We start from the raw sequence: 19,938 nt of genomic DNA, 5'->3' as shown, positions 1-19,938 counted from the left end.
AGGAAATTATAGTGAAATTTGTGCACCCATAAAAATTTTATTGGGGTTTTGTTCCCTCAAACCCCCCCAAACTTTTATGTACGTTCCAAATAAATTATTATTGTGGTACCGTTGGTTAAACACAATGTTTTTGAAACTTTTTGCCTGTTAATATTTTTTCGATAAACCAGTTTTAATCGAGATGCGGCTTCTTTTTTAATATGTTTACATAACAATTTTATGGAGGTTTTGTGCCTTTAAACTTTAAACCCCCCAAATGTTTGTGTACGTTCCAATTTAAAACTATTATTGCGGTACTATTAGTTAAACACAGTGTTTTTAAAACTATTTTGCCTCTTAGTATTTTTCCGATAAGGCACCTTTTATCGAGATGTGGTGGATTTGACAAATATTCAAAATATCTCGAAAAACTAGCTTTTCGAAAAATTACTAAGAGGCCAAAAAGTTTTAAAAACATTGTGTTTAACTAATGGTGCCAGAATGATAATTTGTGGAAAATAAAGGAACAAAATCCCCATAAATTATAATTATAATTTTTGATATATTGGAAAAAATCAATTTTTATTTTGTAACTTCAAAAGGCTGTAACTTTTTTATGTGCCCATTTGTACTAAAGTAAGTTAGGTTCAATCGAACTATTTTTAGTCCCAGAATATGTGATTTAATTTATGACCTGTATTTTTGTTACACCCTGTATTTTTATAGTGTATTATGAAGACTTACTAAGTACTGCTATTTTAATTTTTTTTGTGTTTTGTGTACCACCGCAAGTAATGAAATGTACCACCAGTGGTACATGTACCACAGATTGAGAATCGCTGATCTACGTTAAAGGAAAAGCTTTAGAGAACGTACCCAGCTAAAATTATTTGGGATGTGAGCTTAATGAACAATGGGACCACAGCCTTGAAATAAAACGACACATTGAGATGGCCAGTGGCGTACTGAGCATGGTTCCGCGGGTTCCTCAGAACTAGGGCCAGGGGCCCGCTCTAACCCGATTTTTACTATTTTTTTTTCTAATTTGATGGGGACATTTCGAACTACACAAGTACATACTAGAAAATGTAACTGCTTAATAAATTTTTATTTTTGTGTAGGTACAATACTTATAAATAAAAACGAAGAATCAGGGCCTATTTTACCACTAGGCCCTTTAGGCCCCTTCCTCGGGCTCGCATTTTAATGGGGCCCGAAAAGATCATCAAAAGAAAATTTTTATTGCAAAAACAAAATAATTTTTTAAAATTATTTCATTTTACGAACAGGAAATAATATACATGAAATGAACAATAAGAGTTATATTCATAAACCATAAAACGTCCTTATCATAAACTGCAATAAGGGTAGGTAGATTACCTTGACGGCAATGTCGACATCAAAATCAATAATTGCAAATTTGTTAGACACCTAGTCCTGTCGCCAGGGGGGGGTACAACGGCCTCGTTAATTCAGATGGACTTACCCAAGTTTTTTTTATGTATTTTGACCCGTAGAACACGAATTTTTTGGGTAACAGTTGATCCGGATGTCGATAAGATTGTTATAGACCAAGAACTTGAGGAATCAAATAACAGCGATTTTTGGCAAAACAAAACAATATTTTGTATTTTTTGGGCCATTTTAAGTAAAAAATATTTCTACAAGTTTTTTCGTAGGATGCACAGTTTTCGAGATAAGCGCGGTTGAACTTTAAAAAAATCGAAAAATTGCAATTTTTGAACCCGAATAACTTTTGATTAAAAAATAAAATAGCAAGTCTGCTTACCGCATTTGAAAGTTTAAGTCAAATTATATCGGTTTTGATTATTTGCATTGGTAAAAATTTATTTTTTTATTGTTTAACAAAGCTATAAACACGTAGGGTTTCCCGTGCTTTTACATGCGTTTTAACGCATGTAACGTAGAAATAGTCTTGATTGCACTAGTACCTATTCTACCTACTCGTTCGATTTTAAATGCGAAATCATAGAAACATCACTCACGCACTAGTTGTTTGTAGCTTTGTTTAACAATAACACAATAAATTTTTAGCAATGCAAATAATCAAAACCGACATAATTTGACTTGAACTTTCAAAGGCGCTAAGCAGAATTGCTATTTTATTTTTTAATCAAAAGTTATTCGGGTTTAAAAATTGCAGTTTATCGATTTTTTGAAAGTTCAACCGCGTTTATCTCGAAAACTGTGCATCCTACTAAAAAACTTGTAGAAATATTTTTTGCTTAAAATGACCCAAAAAATACAAAATATTGTTTTGTTTTGCCAAAAATCGCTGTTATTTGATTCCTCAAGTTCTTGGTCTATAACAATCTTATCGACATCCGGATCAACTGTTACCCAAAAAATTCGTGTTCTACGGGTCAAAATACATAAAAAAAACTTGGGTAAGTCCATCTGAATTAACGAGGCCGTTGTACCCCCCCTGGCGACAGGACTAACCACTCCGAAGGATTAACAAGAGGTAAAATTAATAGTAGGTATTGTCACGTTTTGTCATAATATTGATTCAAAATGAACTTTTAAATTTAATAGTTAGTTAGATGTTGATGCCGTTTTCTGCAAAGATAAAGAAGTATAGCTTGCTCGTGTTGTTTTTCAGTCCTGTGATTTTAAAGTTAGTTCAATTAATCTATCCATTAATCATTTAGTCGTTTTATTAAATTTCTTAATAGCTTATTTTTATTTACTAAGTAATCGTTTCGTTATTATCATGAGTTACAAACATTTAAGTGGCAGTGAAAAACGAAAAATGCAAAGAATTAAGAGAATAAGAACGGCATGCACAAAAAAATGCAATATTATCATATTTTACATCCCACAACAGTGCGCAAAATGGAAGTTCGTCCTCCCATCCTGTTGCTGATATGGTGACTAGTGAAAGTGATAGTGAAAATAAATTATGTGATGAAGGGTGAGTTGCAATCAAAGAAAATGATGATTCCACTGTTGATTTTCAAGCGACTTCACCTGGTACAAGTACATCTCCGTCATCAGCTATTCGCGGTGTGCAAGTACTTGGAGGGGATACGAGAAACGATCGTGCGAGAATAGCGGAGAAATATTGCAACTTTCTTAAATAATTAATATTGTCAATTGAAATTGTCAAATTGACGTATATTTTTTACCTACTGTCATTGAAGATAGAGGAACTCGCAGGCAGCTCCCAATACGTCGGTCTAAAAATGAACATGAAGAAAACAAAAATAATGACAAACACAGATGACCCCAGACGCATAACTATAAATGGCAGTGAGATAGAAAAAGTCCAGGAATATATCTACCTAGGCCAAATCCTGAAACTTGACAAAGAAAACCAAAGTGCGGAAATTAATAGGAGAGCAAGACTAGCATGGGCAGGATTTGGAAAACTTGGTTGGATACTTAAGAACCGCAAAATACATCAATATTTGAGGACCAAAGTGTTCAACCAGTGCATCCTTCCTATCATGACATATGGGTGTCAAACCTGGACCCTAACCAAGGCAAATATGAATAAACTAGCTACAACAGAAAGAGCTATGGAAAGAGCAATGTTAGGTATACGACTGTCAGATAAAGAGAGGAGCGACTGGGTAAGATCAAAAACAAAAGTCGAGGACATAACAACAAAAGTTGCCAAACTTAAATGGAGCTTTGCAGGCCACACTGTTAGACAAAAAGACCAACGTTGGAATGCCACGATACAACATTGGAGACCTTACCAAAGTAAACGACCGAGAGGAAGACCACAGATGAGATGGGTTGATGATATTAAAAGAGTAGCCGGAACGAATTGGAAATATGTTGCTCAGGATAGAGACCGATGGAAGGAGTTGGGAGAGGCCTATGTCCAAACGTGGACGATAGAAGGCTAAGAAGAAGAAGAAGTCATTGAAGAAGAAAAATTATATATTGCTCCACAATATTGATATGATATGCAATTATTATATAAAGGTAAATTTAATTAATTGTATTTTACATAACCTGAATCTTATTTTTTCTTCTTATTATTTTTTTGGACTATGGCCTTGACAATTATCCAGTAACCAGGACTAATATAATTGGCTAGTATAATTAAAAGTGCGAATAATGTTGCTGAGCGTAGAAACCAGGTGTCGCTTTGCCGAACTTGCACGGTCCCAATAGAAAACAACAATGTAAGTAACTTTTTTCCTAGCGATATATTATATTTGATAAAAATAATCAACCGAATCAAAATATTGATAAAATTGGTGAGTGTGTTACACAATTAGATAATAATAAAACCAGACATTTGCAAAGTGCGATTTTAAATAAAACGAAAGCTAATGGGGAAAAATTTTTCGCGAGTGGTTAGTGTACAGTCCTAAATGTAGCCGTGTTTATTGTTACGTTTTGACGCACAAATGTGAACATGTATGTTCACATTTTTTTTAAATACTTTTTTTAAATACTGAAAAAACTAGTAAATATTTTAAAAAAATTTTATATAATAAATAAAAAATTTCTTTTGAATGAGACATGAAATTAAAAATCACACTAAAATTTCTCTTTTTTTACCCATGTAACTGATTAAATAAACATTAAAGAAGTTTTCAGGGACTTTCGGTCCTCGGCAATAACCTAATCTTTCAATCTGCGTTTAAATCTTTTAAAAATACTTATTAGTTTTCTCAGGATTCGAAAAAAAAATAATGCTTTTAAAATGCATTGGAGTCGAAATTGGTGTCTATTTCCTTAAATGTTGGCGAAAATTGCTTTATTAATTTCTTTTTAAGAAAATCTCGTCGTTTGATTAAGTATATCAAACCCACCGTTATCCAAGGTATTATTTTTGGTATTTTTTTTATTTAAGCTTTTTATCTCCCTAGGGGTTTGTATTAGTGCGGCAGATTCGTGCAAATATTATAAGAATTGTGCATTTAATGATAGAAGCATATAATATATACCACATATACTACACATATAAAGGTTCAAAATTAGATAGGAGGCATCTCAGATTTTGCCTTTTACAAAAATGGCGGGGATTCAAAATGGCTACTATGCATATGTGACTAATAGCACGATAACTTTTGAACGAGACTTCAGATTTCAACCAAATTTGGTACATAGGTTCTCTTTGTGATGTAGTCTTGAACCGGAAGAATCGGTTTACCAGAAGTTGTGTTTTTCCTGGTTTTTATGTAAAAATATGTTGTTTTTTTTTTCAATTATTTCACCCTGTATGTATTAATTTTTCAAATAGTTAATACGGCCATTAAAAAGAGCGTAAAATATTTTTTAGAAAATATTTTTAACTTTTTAGTTATGTTAATTACCATTTAATAAATGCATAACGTATCTGCACATGTACCCATGTGTGGCAGATGCGTGCAAATATTATAAGAATTATTGTGCATTTAATGGTAGAAGCATATAATTTGGACCACATATACTACACATATAAAGGTTCACATTTAGATACGAGGCCATCTTAGTTTTTGTTCCTTTTACAAAAATGGCGGGCATTCAAAATGGCGACTATACATGATGGGTGCGTTCGGACGACCATAGCGGCTGGCTGGCAGCAGAAATCGGCTGAGTGGTTGCATCCAGCCGTGATAGGGAAAGCTTAGTAAATCTCTCAGCGGCTGGCTTCCAGCGGTGACGTCTGACAGCTACTGCTGGCTCAGCTATCCAGCCGCTGTGGTCGTCCGAACGCACCCAATGTGACTAATAGCACGATAACTTTTGAACGAAACGTCAGATTTCAACCAAATTTGGTATATAGGTTCTTTTTTGATAAATAACATCGAGGTCTTGAACCGGAAGAATTGGTTTACCAGAATTTGTGTTTTTACTGTTTTTTTTTATCTAAAAATAATGTTGTTTCTTTTTCATTTCTTTCACCCTGTAATGTATATTATTTTTTTCAAAAAGGTGATACCAGCGTTGAAAGGAGCGTAAAGATATTTTTTAGCAAATATTTTGAACTCTTTAGTTATATTAATTACCATTTAATACATGCACAACATATCTTCACATGTAGATGTCTATGTGCGGCAGATTCGTGCAAATAATAATATAAGAATTGATGTGCATTTAATGGTGGAAGCATATAATTTGGACCACACATTGTACACATACAAAGATTCAAATTTAGATATGAGGCCATCTCAGATTTAGTCTTTTACATAAATAGCGGGCATTCAAAACGAATCTGCCGCCCATAGGTACATGTAAACATACGTTATGCATTTATTAAATGGTAATTAAGAGAACTAAAAATTCATAATATTTCCTAAAAATTATGTTTACACTCTTTTCAATGGCGTTATTACCTTTTTGAAAAATTTATATATACAGGGTGAAAGAATTGAAAAAGAAACAACATATTATTACATAAAAAAAGGAATAACACAAATTCTGGTAAACCGATTCTTCCGGTTCAAGACCTCGATATTATTCATCAACAAAAGAACCTATATACCAAATTTGGTTGAAATCTGACGTTTCGTTAAAAAGTTATCGTGTTATTAGTCACATTATGTATAGTCGCCATTTTGAATGCCCGCCATTTTTGTAAAAGGAACAAAAACTAAGATGGCCTCGTATCTAAATGTGAACCTTTATATGTGTAGTATATGTGGTCCAAATTATATGCTTCTACCATTAAATACACAATAATTCTTATAATATTTGCAGGAATCTGCCGCATATAGGTGCATGTGAAGATACGTTTTGCATTTATTAAATGGTAATTAACATAACTAAAAAGTTAAAAATATTTCCTAAAAAATATTTTTACGCTTTTTCAATGGTGGTATTAACTTTTTTAAAAATTAATACATACAGGGTGAAAGAATTGAAAAAAAAACAGCATATTTTTACATTAAAAATCAGGAAAAACACATCTTCTGGTAAACCGATTCTTCCGGTTCAAGACCTCGATCTTATACATCAAATAAAGAACGTATATACCAAATTTGGTTGAAATCTGAAGTCTCGTTCAAAAGTTATCGTGCTATTAGTCACAATGTATAGTCGCCATTTTGAATCCCCGCCATTTTTGTAAAAGGCAGAATTTGAGATGGCCTCGTATCTCATATGAAGAGTACAGGGGAAAAACAAGGAATGTCACTTTTTAATGAATTTTGGATTTTCTCGCCATGTGGTAGCAAAAATTGAGTACTATCGACTAGACTATCAATTCAGAACAATAACCAGAAAGGACATCGCACACATCTTATGGAAAATATAATGTCACTCAAATTCAATAAAATTTATACGAATAGATTCGTTTTAAATTAACGGTCAAATCTTATCATTGCGCCAACTCTTAATTATGATTAATTACGGCGCAAATTGCAATTAAAGGCAATTAAAGTTTATCGAAATCACATTTTTGGAGTCAGTAAAACTGTCAGTTACAATCACTATTGCTCTGGGTGCTATTCAAAAGAGCTTAAACCCCGCTGGGCCTAAGCGGATTAGTGAAACTAATCCGCTGATTTATGGAGTACCGACAATTTGGGTATTATAAAATATTTTTTCTCTCTCTAACTTATGTACGTATCCATTTGATTTCAGATTTATTTATATCAATTTCTGCTCTTATTATTGAAAATATGGAGTTGGCGCAATGATAAGATTTGACCGTTAAGTTAAAACGAATATATTCGTATAAATTTTATTGAATTTGAGTGACATTATATTTTCCATAAGATGTGTGCGATGTCCTTTCAGTCTATATATTTTTTTTTTAATTTGTATTCAGGCGAAGGACCAGGATTGTCCGCACGCCACTGGACAAAAATAAGGAATGTTAGCAGTTTTTTGTTGCATTATTAAATTAATAAGTTAATATAGATTAATATTATATTAAGATTATAGACTAATAATTGCTAGAATTCTGCTAAGAATCTCCTAAGCAGTTTTTAGATATCATAAGAATTAAACCTTTATTGGTGTTTATCTCAATATGTATAAAATGTGACATTCCTTGTTTTTCCCCTGTACTGTTCATTATGTAAATTTGAACCTTTATATGTGCAGTATATGTGGCCCAAATCCATATACTTCTATCATTAAATGCACAATTGTTTCACATATCGGCTGCACTATATGTACTTATCAAACTTATTTATAAATACATAATATAATATGCAATTTGAGAATCTATTTTGTTCATTACGAAGATTTAACCTAAAACACTTAAATAAAATATGGTTCCTTACTGAGTTACAGGGTGTTTTATCTAAAAATTTAAAAACTATTTTTGCTCAGCATTTTAAAACTATTCGACGTATCCATTTCATACTTGGCAAGAAGTATAGGTACTGTACAAAATACTAAATTATGTTAAACAAACGTTTCTGGCTCTTACTAGAGGCGTACCACGGGGGCAAGTGAATGGTTGACCCCTTCCAAATTCTACGCCACTGGCGGAATTGTTATTTTAGTTCAATTTTTGGATTCTCCAATACTTTCTATGAAAATAATATACTCTTCATTCGTAACGATAAAGTCATTAGTTTTCGAGATCTTTGAAGTTAAAAATGAAACGACACGGTTCTTTTGATTAATGTATTGTGTTGCTTCATTTTTAATGTCAGATATCTCGAAAACTAATCATTTTATCGTTACGAATGAAGAGTATGTTATTTACATAGAAAGTATTGGAGAATCAAAAAATTGCACTAAAATAGAAATTCCGCCAGTGGCGTAGAATTAGGGAAGGGTCAACCATTACTATCCCCTGTCGTACGCCTCTGGTAGTAGCTAGAAACGTTTGTTTATCATAATTTAGTAGGATGTATAGTAGTCGCACTTTCTGCCAAGTATGAACGGGATACGTCGAATAGTTTTAAAATGCTGAGCAAAAATATTTTTTAAATGTTTAGATAAAACTCAGTAACTCAGTAAGGAACCACATTTTATTTAAGTGTTTTAGGTTAAATCTTCGTATTTTGTGTCAAGGTTTCTCCAGTTACTATGTGGACAATTATTACTGAAACACCCTGTATAAATATATGATGCTTTATCTTTAATGTTTATTAAAAACTTTTGATATACGATGTGTGTTTTTATTGGGCGGGGGGCGCGCATCCCAATTGGAACCACGGCCTGCGGATCTATCGATACGCTACTGAGATGGACAGAAGCGCTTCCAATAAAATGAAATCAGTATTATTCAATAGAAAACTGGGAAAAGAAATTAGAACTAGAGTGTTAAGATGTTACGTATTCTCTGTTCTTTTATATGGAGTTAAAGTCTGGACAATTACGAAAGCAACTGAAAAAAGACTTGCCAGCTTTAAGATGTGGTGTTATCGAAGAATGTGTAATCATGGACACACACGTTACAAACACGGAAAGAATAAAAAAGATAAAATCAATAAAAAGAAATACTCAACACTATGTAGAAAAAGAAAATGAGCTACTTTGGTCACATACTAAGAAATGTAAAATATGAGTTGATTAGATTGGTTATACAAAAGAAAGTGGAAGGAAAAAGAGGTCCGGGGAGACGACGCAAGCACGTCCTGGTTGAATAATTTAAAGTAGTGGAGTGCATGGGTGCTTATACCCATGGGCAGGGGGGGCCGTGGACCCCCCTAGCTTTTCGGGTGCTGTTAACTATATGTATATGGTTATCCAAAGTATACAAAATATAATGTGCAACATTTTCACGTCTGCCCCCCCACCCTGAAAATTTTTATATGGGCGCCCGTGGTGGAGTGGAAAACAACAATAAACCTCTTCAGAACCGCTGTAGACACAGTAAAAGGAGCCGTGATGATCGCCAATACTCTTAAAGGATGAGGCACTTGAAGAAGAGGAAAGAGGAATCGGTTATTCATTAGCTTACTCGTGAAGAATTTGATACTTGGGTAACATCTTTCATTACTGTCTTGTTTTCTGTGTGCTTTGGTAGGTTTTCCTCAACTATGGGTGTACTCCTCCTATTATTTTTTGTCGGAGGTGGGGACTTTGTACTGGGCGTACTAGATTTTCTAGATCCATGTCGAGAACAAATGTAATCTGGTTCTTCAATATCGTACTCAATTTTCTGTGTTTCACTAACTCTCTATAATAAAAATTACTGGTTCAATTAAAAATTACAACAAAATAGACCAAGAAGGTGAAACGCGAATAATAGGCTATTGATTATGTATTTTAGAAAAGAACTACAACATTAACGGGGTTTTATTGTTTCATATATTCAATGAACATCTAAATATGAAAAACCGCGGATACTCTGGGCTAATTAGCAAAATTCATGGAAAAGTTATTTACCAGCAATTTTATTGCTGGAATCGAATTATAAGATCCTATATATTAATAATATAGGTATGCAAAGTCCGCAGATAGTGTGCTACTTCTTTTACAAACAAAATGGCGCCCGAAAATCGTGTTTTTTTCAATTTTTGCTCTATAACTCCAAAGATTTTAACTTTACACCAAAAACACTCAAATAAAAATTCACCGCAATTAAATTCTGCATAGAGATATGTTTTTCCCGATTTGCTCCGACGAAAATTTTCCTCGGAAAATGCGGGTTTTCCCAACAAAATCTCTAATTTTCAAATACAGTTTTAGGTAAGTAATTATTAATCAATAATTAAATAACTTGGTGAGATCAAACCTTTCTTGGTATAGATTGTAATTCCAGAAGCCGGTGAAAATTAAACGAATATTTTAGCAACAATTCAATTGTTAATTAACAATTTACGATCCCAATAATAACCAAAATAATCATGATGCATTGATCAAACTTATAAAGGTTATAAAGATGAGATGCTTATTTAATATTTTATCGACAAAATATAAATTTTTCGTTTTTTTGCATAATCTTTAAACTTAAAAAAAAATAGTTATAATACGCTGGTCTAATTAGTAAAGTACAAAGAAAGGTTATATACCAGCAATTTTATTGCTGGAATCGAATATTATGATCCTATATATTAATAATATAGCTATGCAAAGTCCGCAGATAGTGTGCTACTTTTTTTATTAACAAAATGGCGCCCCCAAATCGTGTTGTTTTTAATTATTGGTCTATAACTCCGAAGATTTTAACTTTACACCAAAAACACTAAAATAAAAATTCACCCCAATTTAATTCTACATAGAGGCATGCTTTTCCCGATTTGCTCCGACGAAAATTTTCCTCGGAAAATGTGGGTTTTCCCAACAAAATCTCGAATTTTCAAACAAATTTTTTGGGCAAGTAATTATGTATCAATAATTAAATAACTTGGCGAAATAAAAGCTTTCTTTGTATAGATTATAACTGCAGAAGCCGGTGAAAATTAAACAAATATGTTAGCAACAATTCAATTGTTAATTAACAATTTACAGTCGCAATAACAACTAAAATAATCATGAAACATTGATTAAACTTAGAAATATTATAAAGATGTGATGCCTATTTAATATTTTGTCGACAAAATATAAATTTTTCATTTTTTTGCATAATCTTTAAATGTTTAACAAAAATAGTTATAAACAAATTAACATTTCTTAGAAATTGTTTATTATATTATAATTTAAAAAATTATTAAAATGCGTGTTTCAAAGGTCTTAAAAACGAATGCTTTAATATTTTTTTCCAACCATTTGCAAAAAAGTTATGAAACAGCAAAGTAAACATACGATTACTCCGTTTTTTATAATTTGTTTTAATTGTTTCAAAGCTTAAAAATGAGTTTATGGTACAAACTAATTACTCTCAAAAAATATCAAACATTAGTTCAATGGTTATATATTAATCAAAGATTAAAAATGTTTTTTTTTGTAATTTTTAGCGCGAAAACAGGCTTGATACAGAGCCGAAGCTTAATTTTATTTATTAACTACCGTACGTCGCGGCCGGTTGTCGCTTCGAGTGAAAATGTTATTAGCTACGGTACTGTATTAGTCTGCTTTCGCGCGTGTAAATTACAAAAAAAAAATTTATAATCTTAAATTCAAATGTAACCATTAAACCAATAATCGATATTTTTTGTAAGTAATTAGCTTGTACTTTAAACTCACTTTTACGCTTTGAAAGAATTAAAAAAAAATATAAACAACATAGTAATCGTATGTTTACTTTGCTATTTCATAACTTTTTTGAAAATGGTTGCAAAAAAGTTTTAAAACATTCATTTTCAAGATCTTTGAAATACGCGTTTTACCTATTTTTTAAAATTAGAATATAATAAAAACTTTCTGAGAAACGTTCATTTGTTTATAACTATTTTTTTTTAAACATTTAAAGATTATTCAAAAAAATTAAAAATTTATATTTTGTTGACAAAATATTAAATAGGCATCTTATATTTATAAGATTTCAAAGTTTGAACAGTGTATCATAATTATTTTGGTTATTATTGCGACTGTAAATTATTAATTAACAATTGAATTGTTGCTAAAATATTCGTTTAATTTTCACCGGCTTCTGAAACTATAATCTAAACCAAGAAAACTTTTATGTCACCGAGTTATTTAACTATTGGTAGATAATTTCTTATCTAGAACTTTATTTGAAATTTAAAGATTTTGTTGGGAAAACCCGCATTTTCCGAGGAAAATTTTCGTCGGAGCAGATCGGGAAAAACATGTCTATATGCAGAATTTAATTTCGGTGAATTTTTATTAGGGTGTTTTTGGTGTAGAGTTAAAATGTTCGGAGTTATGGAGCAAAAATTGAAAAAAACACGATTTGGGGGCGCCCATTTTGTTAATAAAAAAAGTAGCACACTATCTGCGGACTTTGCATACCTATATTATTAATATATATAATCATAAGCTTCGATTCCAGCAATAAAATTGCTGGTAAATAATTTTTCCCAAAAATACCCTATTCTCCGATAATCAGCCCAGACTAGGAGTGCTACCATTTAAAGGGGTGCGTACAAAATTGCTTTCTTTCGTGTTTTTTTCTTGATTTTCTTTTGAATATATTTTTGTAAAAAAAAGAACATTTTTGACCTTAAAATGTGATATTTCAATAGTAAATTTAACCTGGAACCATTTTCCCGTAGACGTGTTTGTACCAAAAGTGCAAAGAACTCACCCTAATTTGCCCTGTATCTAGGGACTAATTCACGCCTTTCTCAAAAACGCACCCATTTAAATGTGCGGTTTTTTCAAATTTAGAGGACCGTTAACCATATGAGATAATAAAATCCCGTTAACGTTGTAGTTACTTTTAGCTCTCTTATTTTGAACATAATCAATAGCCTATAATGGTGGGAAACAGACACCTTTTCTTTGTAATGTTACATCTAATGAAATTAAAACTTCTCTCACGAGGTAAAAAATCCAGATATACAGGGTGTTTCATTGGGAAAGTAACATACGTTAACCGTAGAAAGAGGACACTTAGGCGGTCTCAAAAATACCATACTTAATGGGTCTTACTTCATTAATGACAAAGATACTGGGTGTTTTATCTATTTTGCCATTTTCTTATTTGGTTCATAACTTTTTAACCACACTGTATATTTATTTTATATTTGGCACGCAAATATTATTTAAGATGTAGAATCAAGTAATTTATTTAAAATTGTAAATAATCCAGGGCCGGATTAAAAAATATTGGAAAAATGTTCCGACCCAAAAACAACACCCTGTACATTAAATTTTTTTTAAATAGATTTTGCATTTGAAAAAAGGATGGAAAACTAAATTTAGTGGTATACTTTAAATTTTTGGCAAAATGATTTTTCTGGTTATATTTTGAATTTGAATTCTGAAATTATGCGAATTGCGAGAGCTCTAAGTAGAAAAAAAATTGAAATTCGACTTACAACTTGTTGAACACACTGTATATTTATTTTATGTTTAACACCGAATATTATTTAAGGTACCCAATCAATTAATTTATTTACAATTATGAAAAATCCAGGTCCGGATTAAAAAATATTGGAAAAATATTCCAACCCAAAAAACACCCTGTACATTATTTTTTTTTAAATGGACTTTGTATTTAAAAAGAGGATGAAAAATTAAATTTAGTGGTATACTTTGAATTTTCGGCAAAATGATTTTTCGGATAAAATTTTGAATTTGGATTCTGAAAATATGTGAATTGCGAGAGCTCGAAGTAAAAAAATGAAAATGTGACTTAATTTTAATTAATACCATTATTTAATTTAAATTGGTAAAATGTTAACATTTTAGTATTTTTTTATTATGGCGACAAATAATTCATAACAAATATTCACCTTTAATAATTAATGAATAAAAGAGTCCACAAAAAATACATAACTGTAATCAACGAACTATCTTAAAAATTAAAAAAACAGAAAAAGATTGCTGAAAAATAAGTTTTGGATATCTAAAATCCAAAGCTTATTACGAGGAAATAAATAGTAGGAAGAACTTCTTGACCGGATTCGAGACGCTCTCCAAGAAATGAAGAATAACCCCAACGAGATTAGGAAGTCAGTCAGACAAATAACAAAAAGGCCAAGACTTTGTCTTCAACAAGGTAGTGGTCGTTTTGAACAATTACCATAGTTTTAATAATTAATTTTTTTGAAAAATTTTTCTGATTTTTTTCTGTTTTAAGATCGTTGGTTTATTAAAGTTATATATTTTTTGTCTCTTGATTATTTTTATTGTTATTTACTCTTTATTATTTATTCATGAATTATTAAAGGTGAATATTTGTTATGAATTGTTTGTCGCCATAATAAAAAACACTGAAATGTTTTGAAATGAAATAATGGTATTAATTCAAATTAAGTCACATTTTAATTTTTTTATTTCGAACTTTCGCAATTCACGTAATTTCAGAATTCGAATTTAAAATTTTACCAGATAAATAATTTTGCCAAAAATTCAAAATATACCGCTAAATTTAGTTTTTCATCCTCTTTTTAAACGCAAAATCCATTAAAAAAATAATGTACAGGGTGTTTTTTTGGGTCGGAACATTTTTCCAATATTTTTTAATCCGGTCCTGGATTTTCTATAATTTTAAATAAATTAATTGATTGGGCACTCTAAAGAATATTCGGGGTTAAATATAAAATAAATATACGGTGTGTTTAACAAGATGTATGTCGTATTTCAATTTATTTCTACTAAGATATCTCGTAATTCGCATCATTTCAGAATTCAAATTCAAAATTTGACCAGAAAAATCATTTTGCCGAAAATTCAACGTATTCCACTAAATTTAGTTTTTCATCCTCTTTTCAACTAAAAAATCCATTTAAGAAAATTTAATATACAGGGTGTTTTTTGGGGTCGGAACATTTTTACAATATTTTTTAATCCGGACCTGGATTTTTTATAATTGTAAATAAAATAATTGATTAGACACCTAAAAAAATATTCGCGTGTTAAATATAAAATAAATATACAGTGCGGTTAACAAGTTGTAAGTTGTATTTAATTTTTTTTCTACTTAGAGCTCTCGCAATTCACATAATTTCAGAATTCAAATTCAAAATTTGACCAGAAAAATCATTTTGCCGAAAATTAAAAATATACCACTAAATTTAGTTTTTTATCCTCTTTTCAACTAAAAAATCCATTTTAAAAAAATTTAATGTACAGGGTGTTGTTTTTGGGTCGGAACATTTTTCTAATATTTTTTAATCCGAGCCTGGATTTTTTACATTTGTAAATAAATTAATTTATTGTACACCTTAAAGGATATTTGCGTGCCAAATATAAAATAAATATACGGTGTGGTTAAAAAGTTATGAACCAAATAAGAAAATGGCAAAATAGATAAAGGTAGACTTCCGCACCAAGCGACCGAGACAGGAGACCGCGACAGGCGACAGATAGGTCGCGATTAGACGATAGTTGGTCGCTGGTCTCTGTCGCGGGCTGCAGAACTACCCTGATATAATTGCATTGAGAGCAGTCGTGGGGAGACCTCGCCTATCTGTCGCCTGTCGCGGTCTCCTGTCTCGGTCGCTTGGTGCGGAAGTCTACCTTTAAACACCCAGTATCTCTGTTATTAATGGAGTACGACCCATTAAGTATGGTATTTTTGAGACCGCCTAAGTGTCTTTTTTCTACAGTTAACGTATGTTACTTTCCCAATGAAACACCCTGTATGAGTATTATGAGTTCTTCGAACCGACAATAATAATTGTGTGATGTAAAACTCTTTGATTGGTTGATTTTTACAAGCCATGAGGTGAGCAAGCGGTGATGCCAAATATTAAGAAAGGTGGAAAACTACTGGAAATGAAAATACAACAAACTGTAAATATAGAAAAGAAATCCGACGGATCAATTGCGAAATAAAAAAATGTAACAGAAAAAGATAAAAACTGAAGACAGGTGTCAACGCAATGTGAAGGAGCGAAATTGCTCTTTAAATTTGTTATTTATCATCCTTAGGCTAATACCAAACCCTATTTTTATTGTCCTGTGGAATGGCGCATTTTTTTCCGTGAATTGTCGGTAAAATGATACAGTTCAAAGGAATTTAACATACAGGTACTAAAGCGTTCACTCTTCCGACGGAGCTACGATCATGGCCGTGGTAATTTTACTATGTAGTGGTTTAACCAGGGTATGTTAATATTTTTATCATGGTATGAATTTTACTTACTTTACTTAATCATTAGACCCATTTGTACCTTTTGGTGTTGGGCCTATGGTATGAATTAACCAACTTAATAAAATTTCTACCGCCACACTAGTGGTGTACTGTTCTTACTCTGGCTCTGACCAATTTTATCAAAAAATAAATATTTTATTAATTGCACAGTTACATTGGGTGGTAACAGTGTTCTCTTTCCTTTCCACTATTCTATATTTTCTACTCTCTCTTTGCCGACGTTTAAATTGGCAAACTAGTGAAGCGCGTTACAACACGCGTCGTTGGTCCGAATCTTAACAAACATAAAATTTTAGATTAGGTGACGTCATTCTTGTAATATGGTTAAGACACCATGTTAAGTGGTACAGAAAATTAGTCATTTAGCCTAGTTATTGGTGCAAATTTGTGTAATGACTACCAATCCGTAAATATCAAATTTCAATCCTTTTGAGAATAATTCCAGTAGTCTATTATACCGAAGAAGACCAGGATGAATCTATATCTATATATATATATATATATATATATATATATATATATATATATATATATATATATATATATATATATATATATATATATATATAAGGTTGAAATATTGGGGTAGCAGCAATCTCAAAGAAAACTCTTTATAATAATTCCAAGCTTTCGATAATGTTTATTATCATCTTCAGGAAAATTATTTGAGGATGTAGAGCCTAGTTGTTAAATACTGACATAACAATGAAATTTTGTCTTGGTAAATAGTAAATAATATAAATTAAGGTAAAAACTATATAAAAACTTATAAAAATCTGAGTATAAAGCGATAAAAGCTAAAATATTTTTTAAAAAATTATATATCAGACATACATAATTTTTAAAAAAATATTTTAGCTTTTATCGCTTTATACTCAGATTTTTATAAGTTTTTATATAGTTTTTACTTTAATTTATATTATTTACTATTTACCAAGACAAAATTTCATTGTTATGTCAGTATTTAACAACTAGGCTCTACATCCTCAAATAATTTTCCTGAAGATGATAATAAACATTATCGAAAGCTTGGAATTATTATAAAGAGTTTTCTTTGAGATTGCTGCTACCCCAATATTTCAACCTTGTTTCCTAACTGTTCAGCAAAGATTATATACCTGTTATATATATATATATATATATATATATATATATATATATATATATATATATATATATATATATATATATATATACAGGGTGGTTCATCTTATTCGCCTCGGTGTCTGTACGAAAAACCACTTGATATTTTAAAAAAATTTCTTCACAGAAATATACAGGGTCATTAATACTACAATCTAAAAATAATGTGAATTATACAGGGTGCTCCAAAAAAGACTGGCATATCAAAGTTTTATTTTTTCTTATGAAATGCCCTATATCTGATGACAGTATTGAATTGACCTTGAAAAATAAGCTATACTTTTATAAGGGTTCCCTATACCTAAATACAGGGTATTTTGATTTATTTCGATTTTTATAAAAATGTAAGGTTTTAGATAAAAATAAATATCTACGAATCTAAGAATCAGTAACAAATTCTTTCTTGGATCTTAATAATTGACTATTTACAATACTTAAGCAGATGCTTATTGCAACAAAGTTTCTTACAGGGTGGTCAAAACATGAGATTTTTCGAATGACAAATTCAAGCTGTAATAACTTACTTATTTTAAATGGAACACCCTGTATCTTACTAGTCTATCACGTAGAAAATATACTTAGCTTTTAATTTGTATTAGGGTTTCCTATACCTATCTTTTTACAGGGTGGTCAAAATATTATATTGTTCTATTAACAAATTCAAGATGTAATAACTTACTTATTTTAAATAGAACACCCTGTATCTTACTAATCTGTCGCGTAGAAAATTTATTTAGCTTTCAATTCTTATTAGAGTTTCCAATACCTATCTCCCTTCATTTGTTAAATATTTAAAGATTTCCTAATTTGTACACCACTTTTTGTTTGAATCTTTGAATCGCAATTATAAACAATTAAATGCAATGGCTATTATGACGATAACGAGCCTATTCTATAAAAATATGTAAAAATGGGTATTTACAGAATAACATGGGAATTTATATTTACAGGACAACATGTATATTGAGAATGTTTACATGGAATTGAAAAGATTTTAAATATCTTCCATTATAAAGAATAGAATATCGAGTATGTCATTTAAAATAAGAACATTCTATGTGTGATTAAATTATAAAAATGTGAATTTTATTAATGAAAGTGTCTTGACTAAGATATCTAAGTATATTGCCGGTGTTGGTGAGATTACATAACCACAACATAGGTACTTAATTCTAATTTTTAAAGCTTACAAATTAGGAAATCTTTAAATGTTTAAAAAAAGAAGGGAGATAGGTATAGGAAACTCTAATAAGAATTGAAAGCTAAGTAAATTTTCTACGCAATAGATTAGTAAGATACAGGGTGTTCAATTTAAAATAAGTAAGTTATTACAACTTGAATTTGTTAATAGAACAATCTAATATTTTGACCACCCTGTAAAAGATAGGTATAGGAAACCCTAATATAAATTGAAAGCTACTTAAATTTTCTACGCGATAGACTAGTAAGATACAGGGTGTTCTATTTAAAATAAGTAAGTTATTACAGCTTGAATTTGTTAATGGAACAATCTTATATTTTAACCACCCTGTAAGAAATTTTGTTGAAGTAAGCATTTGTTTAAGTATGCTAAATAGTTTATTATTAAGATCCAAGAATGAATTTGTTATTGATTCTTAAATTCGTAGATATTTATTTTTTTCTAAAACCTTACATTTTCATAAAAATCGAAATAAATTAAAACACCCTGTATTTAGGTATAGGGAACCCTTATGAAAGTATAGCTTATTTTTTAAGGTCAATTCAGTAATGTCATCAGATATAGGGCATTCCATAAGAAAAAATATAACTTTGATATACCACTCTTTTTTGGAGCACCCTGTATAATTCACATTATTTTTACATTGTAGTATTAAAGGCCCTGTATATTTCTGTGAAGAAATTTTTTTAAAATATCAAGTGGTTTTCCGTACAGAGACCGAGGCGAATAAGATGAACCACCCTGTATATATATATTCAATGCATTATCGTACATGTCCTTGATTTCTACTGAAAAATTACTTAAACCAGCAATTGAAAAGTAAGTCCAATGTAAAAATATTGTATACAACAACGATTAAACTATCCGCTAATACTATCAATGACAACTGAAATGACCTTGAAATGACAACAATTCATACCCATGGTATGAAAATGACCTATGATATATACCCAATGACAATGGTTCATACCCATTCGAGTCGTCCTATACGAAAAATTCGTACACGAAGTATTCAAAAATACAAGAAACTGGATTTCGAGCGAATTTCTTCTAACTTCGTATGCGAAATATG

At 30.8% G+C, this 19,938-nt stretch overlaps 2 protein-coding genes across 3 annotated transcripts in view; one reads left to right on the top strand and one right to left on the bottom strand.

Annotated features, from left to right (window-relative positions):
- LOC126883135 (acetyl-CoA carboxylase) overlaps positions 1–19,938 on the top strand; it is a 465,330-nt gene that overhangs the window by 86,532 nt on the left and 358,860 nt on the right. The gene's annotated exons all lie outside the window — the stretch shown is intronic.
- LOC114343388 (uncharacterized) overlaps positions 1–19,938 on the bottom strand; it is an 81,927-nt gene that overhangs the window by 20,113 nt on the left and 41,876 nt on the right. For both annotated transcript variants that reach the window (XM_028294204.2, XM_028294205.2), the window contains exon 3: positions 9,812–10,030. In XM_028294204.2, coding sequence (XP_028150005.2) covers positions 9,812–10,030 — 219 coding nt within the window. The remainder of the gene's footprint in view (positions 1–9,811; positions 10,031–19,938) is intronic.

This window comes from Diabrotica virgifera, chromosome 4 (assembly GCF_917563875.1).
Source record: "Diabrotica virgifera virgifera chromosome 4, PGI_DIABVI_V3a".
In the NCBI taxonomy this organism is placed as follows: Eukaryota; Metazoa; Arthropoda; class Insecta; order Coleoptera; family Chrysomelidae; genus Diabrotica; species Diabrotica virgifera.
Note: the sequence above shows the minus strand (reverse complement) of the source record. Positions and strands in the feature narration are given on the sequence as shown.